The 8,298-nt window shown below is 38.2% G+C and overlaps 1 protein-coding gene across 2 annotated transcripts in view; it reads right to left on the bottom strand.

Moving 5' to 3' along the window:
- Positions 1–1,502: 1,502 nt before the first annotated feature.
- The window catches only part of LOC122885200 (sorting nexin-4-like), a 15,988-nt gene continuing 9,192 nt past the window's right edge, over positions 1,503–8,298 (bottom strand). For both annotated transcript variants that reach the window (XM_044215947.1, XM_044215949.1), the window contains 7 exons: positions 8,175–8,236; positions 7,602–7,667; positions 7,371–7,460; positions 4,780–4,879; positions 4,435–4,580; positions 3,593–3,707; positions 1,503–3,421 (listed from right to left, as the gene is read on the bottom strand). In XM_044215947.1, the coding sequence (XP_044071882.1) occupies positions 3,374–3,421; positions 3,593–3,707; positions 4,435–4,580; positions 4,780–4,879; positions 7,371–7,460; positions 7,602–7,667; positions 8,175–8,236 (627 nt within the window). In that variant the 3' untranslated portion in view covers positions 1,503–3,373. The remainder of the gene's footprint in view (positions 3,422–3,592; positions 3,708–4,434; positions 4,581–4,779; positions 4,880–7,370; positions 7,461–7,601; positions 7,668–8,174; positions 8,237–8,298) is intronic.

The raw sequence follows: 8,298 nt of genomic DNA, 5'->3' as shown, positions 1-8,298 counted from the left end.
GAAAAGGCTCAATTATCCAGAAACTCCTTATGAAACACATTCATTCATTTAAGTCGCCGTCATTTTAGCAACAGTAGCCGTTCCCCTACAGTAAGATAAAACAATAGAGAATATGTGTGTGCACCTTTAGCGGGGCTGTAACTTCAAATTGCCCTAAGACATGTGTCCCTAAATTTTACTAACGGGTCCAGTACAAGATCCATCCATCCTATATGTATATGTTAAGATACCGGAAGGTATTTAATGGCCCACTTTAAAAAAAAGAAGAAGATCTCCCCTATCAGCATGCAGGCCTATAAAACATTTCCATGTAAAGCTATAGCCTACATTTGTTATGATTTATGTAGTCTACTTTCTTACCGCCTAATAAGCCTGTGATTTACTTGGATTTATTAAAATATCAGGTTTATGACGAGTAGTAGCCTAGCCTACACTGAATTACTGGATTTGGAAATGTAAAGCTTTGGCCTGTTTTTAATGTTAAATTAATGTTAGGTTTCCATTCGAGAAAACCACACATGACCTCATGCAAACCAACCAGTAGGTGGATCTGAAAAGAGCGTTTTCCTTTCCAGACTCCTCTCCTTTTCCTCACCACTTTATTAAGCCAGCCGATTCTGTGCCAAATTAAGCTGTTTTTACTGGTATTAATCGGCAGGTGGCGCCATTCATTCATCACTTCATAGTTCAACCAGCCTTTTCTACATGAGGCGTTCAAATCCCAGTGCACAGAAGAAAAAAAAGGCCATCCGAGCTTTTACTATTTAAGATAAATGCATTCAAACCACAATAGGGGCAGTTATTATCTTTATATTCAAGCCTTTGTTCACATTGCAGGGCTTACATCATACACTGAAAATGGTGAAGGGAGGGGTGCATCAGTTAAATCCTTTAATACCAGACAAAGCACACTTGATTGATGACACTATGATTTCTTTCTCCTCTGGCTGAAAATAAAACACCTTAGCAAACGTTACACATCAAAGGACCCCCCTTTTTTAAATAACACTATAAATTCTAATTTTTAGTTGAAAAAGTATGTAATGTTTCCCACTACCTCACTTAAACATTATTCAGAATTATAAGAATTATGCATGTAGGTTAATAAAAATCTGATATTAAACAGTTGGTGCATGTATCCACCACAGAAGAAGTAACTTGATAATATTACTGTTTTAGGGTAACCCCCTAAAACACAGACACGCCCATCAGATTTTCATACACCATCACCACAGGGTTCATGGAAAAACAGACAAGCCGTGCAGAGGGGTCTGTGTGTTACTTTGACACAGGTGAATTACAACAGATTGACCTTTAGAACGTTTCTTTTATCTTTTAGCCACAAAGAAACATGTAACCAAGTTGCACACATGAAAAGTCATCAAGCATCCTGGCTCAGATATTTGTAAACATGGTGTGAAACCAGCAGTGTCACATATTGTACTGGTTTTCAGTATCATCTTTCACCCGTTTGTACATTTGCTATAAAAATGCAATGAAAATAGTTTAAAAAAAGAAATGTTTATTAGTGTCTTAGCATAATCATTTACAGAAACATAAAAACAATCTCTTATTTAAACACATTTATTATAAAAACATACATAAAGCCTCAATTTGGTATTATTTCAGTAAATTGATTAAGTTTATTCTGAAAAGGTAAGGTTTGCTGATGGAAAATAATCTCTGCACAACATTTACATGTCATCCCCATTTTGCACCACTTTTTCCTCCTCAGATGGATATCATAAAGGAAGCAAAAGTAGCACATGTATAGTGTACGTACATGTAACCAGAATTTGAGAATCCATTTATACATACATTTGTAGTTGAAGGTTTCCACTATTTGGTCAGTATGTTTCTTAAACATTGGCCTGAGATTTTCTTGGAACCAAGTTGATTATTTAGTGCAGTGACTTAATATCAGAAAAACGTGTGAGGCACACTGAAAGTGGGCAGAGAGCGTCAAACAACTGTTTTGTCTCTCCCCTGTTGTACAAAACAAATGTTCGTATTAAGGCTATAAAGCTTGACAGCAAAGAAAAGGCTCAACTATTGATCTGTATGTGTTGCTTATTGTTGCACTTGGTTGATCAGGAAGTTGTTGGGGGCACCATGTGTCAGACCTCTAAAAAGCCTCCATTAAGGAATTCAAGAAAAAATGCTCTACTGAGGCCTTCATGACTGTATCTCACTCATGGCTCTTTGCTTTTGGCACAAAACAAACAAAAAAAAATTACCAAAAGTACCCCAAGCTTGTCAACCCCTCTCCTGTGCTCCCCACCCGTGATCTGTACTAAACAAGTACTTGGTCATAAGCACTTTGGTCAGCTATTGATCAATAACAGCATAAAGCCTGACTTCAGCATGAAGTGCATGACAAGTATTTCAGGATGAGGAAGAAAAGGGAATGTGAATGTGTAGTGGCTTCCTAAATTGTGGTCCATGTTCCATTGCCTTACAAACTGACTTCTTGTTTCTGAATGATCTCCACCTGACAATTTGATTAACTAGAATTTCAAAAGACTACATTTCTTATTTGAGGCTGAGAAGAAGTATTCTTCTGGAGCTAATTTCTGGCAACAATTCTCAGGCTGATTCCCTAACTGCACTTTTATTTGAATGCACAGTTCTGCTACATTTGGGAGGCCTGGGGACATAGTTTATAGATGCTCTAGCAGAGAGACTATTTGAATTATTTTTTGAAAAAAATTATACCAAACAACATTGATGCTGGTCAATAGTAGTAGTAGTTTTTTTTAATGAATTCTTTGCCTCCTTTTAAAATATTGTGACAAGTAATTGCAGTTTTAGTGTGGAAAACTAACTGAACTAACTGGACTAACTGAAATGCGCAGCTTCTCAAGACTACATCTTCCTTATTTTCAGTGTGAGGGATAAGTCAAGAAATGGGTAACAACTGAAATACGCTGCACAGCTATTCCCACCGTGCAACTATCATGCATTATTGGTGCAGGATTTTCCTCTTGAACATGCTGTCAGCTGTGCAACAAAGGAGGAAAAGGTATTGAAAATTTGGATCATCTTGCGGTATGAAAATTACATCAGCAGAATGCCAAGTACTGTTAAGACACTTAGATTTAAAAGGCATGAATCCACTAAATGACTCTGACTTGGGCATTTTTTCTAAAGTGTGTGTGTGTGTGTGTGTGCATGCGTTTGAGAATAAGAGAGAGAAAAGGAGACAGAAAATCATTATAAGTCGCTTCAATTTAGCATAGCAAACAAACTGAAGGTAGTATTTGGGCTTGCATGGTCCATTTCCAAGACTGCTGATGATTGGCTGATGGCCCCACTGTGAACAATCTGACTGACTATTGTTTTGGTGCAGGAGTTTGATTGGCTGGAAAGTGGCTCACATTTTGTTGAAGCACTCCTTGGCGTTGGACCACACCTGGACTCCCTGAAACAGTGAAGATGTGGCAGAGTGATTTGAGTGAAAGACAGCAAAAACAAGGCAAAGTTTTAGAAAATGGATGGGAAACGGAACCGCTGAAGAATCAACGTCACAAAACGCATGACATGATTAAGTAGGCAAGTATACAAGAACAAACAAAAACACAGAACCCCATACCTTCTTACACATGCTGATCTGCATAATGGCGTAGCTGATTAGTGCTTCACGCAAATCTTTGTCCTTCTGTTCCTTAAAACGTTCAATGTCTTCCCAGGCTGTTCGCACAAACTCTCTGAAGATACAATCACAAACAAAGACACATGGTATTGTCATTTTGTATGGAAGAGTAGCCAAGGGGGGAAAAATAGAAGACTTGGTAGAGGAAGAAGAATGTGAACAAATGGTGTGGTAGTTGGCTTGTTCCATATTTATTTATGTGTTAGTTCCTGCTTTTCTTTATTGATACAGGGGATTTCTGTTTTCAAAATTACTCAATAATATTACTGATGTCTTTTTAATCATACAGAGTACTTGATTTTGACTCTAAGCTATATGACCAATGATTCAAACTTTAAGCATTTGTGCTTGAAAAAAGTAATCAGGGCCCTGCGACGAGTTGGCCACTGTCCAGGGTGTACCCTGCCTAAGGCCCAAAGTCACTGGGATAGGCTCCAGTCACCCGCGACCCCTAACGGGACCAAGCGGTAGAAAATGGATGGATGGAAAAGTAATCAGGTATCTGTTCTCGCATTATTGATAATCCTGTCTCAACAGCTGCAACCACCTATGTTCCAAAGTTGTGGTGATACATTTATATATTCTGTATAAGGGTTGAAACAATTCATCAGTCATTATCCAAATTAAGGGAAAATTGTGTGACTAAATAAACAGATTATATACTGTATTTCCGGACAGAGGAAAAGAGTGAGTGGAACAGACATCTAAGACAGAAAGTGGAAGAAATTTAAAAGATAAACAAATTAAAAAAAGAAGGACTGATTAACTGGTGTTGTGCTTACTTGCACTCTGTGTTCTTGTCCTTGACCATTTCCTCTCCCTCCTGGATACTCTGCTCCAGGGCTGCCAACCTGCTCTCCCTCTGCTCCTGGCTCTCTTGGCCAAAAAGTTTACTGGTCATCCCCTTCAGAGAAAAGACGCGCACTATCTGCGCACAAACACACACACACACAATTTAACTGATTTATTGATGTTTTCTTCAAATCGGATCACAAAAATGTTTTTAAATATACGCCTGTTGATTAAGTTATAGTGCTTGTGTGTAATAACACGCAATTTTTACAAGTGACTTGACACAGGCATTGTGTGAGTATACCACTTGTGTATTTGCCCAGCCAGTGTGTTACCCCAGTAGCCAGCTCTTCCTTCTGTTGTTTCTTATGGGCGAGGTCCAGAGCTGCCATCTCCAACTCATATTGGATCAACTCATGTTTCCTACATACTGACCTTCATTCACACACACACACACACACACACACACACGTTTTTTTAAACGTGATTTAATCCTGATCCTGATATTACAACAAACAGCCAAACAGAAATTACGCTGCCACTACCACTAATAATAAAGTATGACATAGCTGATCTCCATCCAGTCAAGGAGCCCTAACATCAGTGCTCATTGACAACTACAGGTCTGCATTACATGCTTTGCTGAAAGATAATAGTTTGAATATGCTAAAAAGCATTTGCATTAGCGCTGCTGCATGTGGCTTTGTTTTGAATGAAGATACAGAGCAATGGCAACATGAGGCTGAAGCACAATTAGCGAGTGTTGTAGTTTTTTTTAACAGACAGCTCTAAAACCCACCCGAAGAAAGCTTTTACCAAACATAAAAATATGAGCAATATAGAGTGTGGAAAAGTAGGGGTTTTATCACTGCAACCCCTCACATCGCCTTTGCCAGTGACCAATGCCCTGAACCAGGAGGAGGCTCATATATAACATATACAGTGAGGAAAATAAGTATTTGAACACCCTGCTATTTTGCAAGTTCTCCCACTTAGAAATCATGGAGGGGTCTGAAATTGTCATCGTAGGTGCATGTCCACTGTGAGAGACATAATCTAAAAAAAATAATAATACAGAAATCACAATGTATGATTTTTTAACTATTTATTTGTATGATACAGCTGCAAATAAGTATTTGAACAACTGTCTATCAGCTAGAATTCTGACCCTCAAAGACCTGTTAGTCTGCTTTTAAAATGTCCACCTCCACTCCATTTATTATCCTAAATTAGATACACCTGTTCGAGGTTGTTAGCTGCATAAAGACACCTGTCCACCCCATACAATCAGTAAGAATCCAACTACTATGGCCAAGACCAAAGAGCTGTCCAAAGACACTAGAGACAAAATTGTACACCTCCACAAGGCTGGAAAGGGCTACGGGGAAACTGCCAAGCAACTTGGTGAAAAAAGGTCCACTGTTGGAGCAATCATTAGAATATGGAAGAAGCTAAACAGGACTGTCAATCTCCCTCGGACTGGGGCTCCATGCAAGATCTCACCTCGTGGGGTCTCAATGATCCTAAGAAAGGTGAGAAATCAGCCCAGATTTCACGGGAGGAGCTGGTCAATGACCTGAAAAGAGCTGGGACCACCGTTTCCAAGGTTACTGTTGGTAATACACTAAGACGTCATGGTTTGAAATCATGACCATGACCACTCAAGATGGGTCGAGGCTGGGTCTTCCAACACGAAAATGACCCGAAGCACACAGCTAGGATAACCAAGGAGTGGCTCTGTAAGAAGCATATCAAGGTTCTGGCGTGGCCTAGCCAGTCTCCAGACCTAAACCCAATAGAGAATCTTTGGAGGGAGCTCAAACTCTGTTTCTCAGCGACAGGCTTAAAAACCTGACTGATCTAGAGAAGATCTGTGTGGAGGAGTGGGCCAAAATCCCTCCTGCAGTGTGTGCAAACCTGGTGAAAAACTACAGGAAACGTTTGACCTCTGTAATTGCAAACAAAGGCTACTGTACCAAATATTAACATTGATTTTCTCAGGTGTTCAAATACTTATTTGCAGCTGTATCATACAAATAAATAGTTAAAAAAATCATACATTGTGATTTCTGTATTATTATTTTTTTTAGATTATGTCTCTCACAGTGGACATGCACCTACGATGACAATTTCAGACCCCTCCATGATTTCTAAGTGGGAGAACTTGCAAAATAGCAGGGTGTTCAAATACTTATTTTCCTCACTGTACATATTTAGGATTGCATTGACGATTATTTTCATTATCAATTGATCTGTAGTTTATTTTCATGATTAATCGATTCATTGTTTGAACTATAGAGCATCAGAAAACTATGAAAAATGTCCACCACAACATCCTACAGCACAAGGCAACATCATGTCTTGTTTTGTGTGAAAAGCAGCAAATTCTCACATTTGAGAACCTGGAACAGTCAAATGTTTGGTATTTATACTTGAAAATGATCAATGATTAATCGATTATCTAAATAGTTGCTGCTTAATTTTCTTTCGATTGACTAATTGATTATTCGACTAATTGTTGCAGCTCTAGACAAATTAAAAAGATTACCACCTCCTGAGCCTGATGTAATTTGAGCCCATCCTTAAAGGTCAGAGTCAGCTACATAACAAACAATCAAGAACATTCCAGCAGGATTAATATACCTATGTATGATGCCTTATAATGTCAATTCCACTTCAATATCTGTGTGAATATCACATGAACTTCACATATGGTAAGATTTCTTCAAACCTTTCTTCAAAATAGTAATAAAGTAGGCTGACCTCAAAAGCCAACTTGGCCATAAAGAAACCAACTTCCAATCTATTCTGATGGTCTGTCAATTCTGATAAGAGCATTAGCTAAATTCATTAATATTGCTTGACAGTTTCTTGTTTGGCCCAATATTGATATGTGCCTCTCTTTTAAACACACACAAACACTTACCTGACAGCGTCAGTGTAGAAAAGGTATTCTTTCAGTTGGTCTGCATAGTGCTCTTCTTCCTCCAGAATGTCGTCTATTGTTGCAGCATACCTGTGCATATACCCACAAAGTTGCATCCATAAGTGAACCAATGCAATTATGTATGAGAATGTGTCTACGTTAGTAGTTTAATGGTCTATTACTACTTCAGTAAACACGTTTAAGTGCAAGCATCTTTATTCTACTACTTACGTGTCCATGTGGTGGCCAGCACTCTGTAGTCCGTCTCCCATCTCTTTTTCTATAGCACTCCACTCACTGGAGACAGAACAATTCAGGTGTACTTAACTTGAATTCTACAACACTCTCCGTTCATTAAGTCTGTAAAGACTTTTTTTTTTTTTTTTTTTTTTTAGGAGTAATCAAAGATGAAAGGGTGCTTTGTGTGCTACCATTTCCTCATAAATAATCATAAACAATATTTTTATATTTACAAAATTCCTCTCGAAGCTTGAGAAGATTTTTAATAATTGGTTTTCTCCATGAACAAAAGGAATTACCCTATGGCCCCCTTTAATACTGAATGTATCAGTATGTACACTACATGTAGAAGAAGTGTACCTCTGTTTCCTTATGCCTCTGTTTCCTTATATTAAGTCCTTACAGAGACAGGTTTTTTTAATGAAACTCAATCTAATGTAAAATATGATATGGCTTACATGTTTCTCTAAGCAACTGCGTAGATCAAAAGGTAGCTGGATACATTATATGCATTTTATTGCATTATCGTAGAAATGTAGTAATAACAGAACAGGTGTTTCTTACCTAAAGACTCTGCCGTAGTTACCGTGGACCTTGTAAACTCCATACAGCCTGTCTGCTACTCTCTAGAATAAAGACAATCAAATCAATCATCCAGAATAATATTGGTTCACAAATAAATGTAGTC

The sequence above is a fragment of the Siniperca chuatsi genome, linkage group LG12, assembly GCF_020085105.1.
Source record: "Siniperca chuatsi isolate FFG_IHB_CAS linkage group LG12, ASM2008510v1, whole genome shotgun sequence".
NCBI lineage: Eukaryota > Metazoa > Chordata > Actinopteri > Centrarchiformes > Sinipercidae > Siniperca > Siniperca chuatsi.
This window is presented reverse-complemented; position numbering and strand designations above follow the sequence as displayed.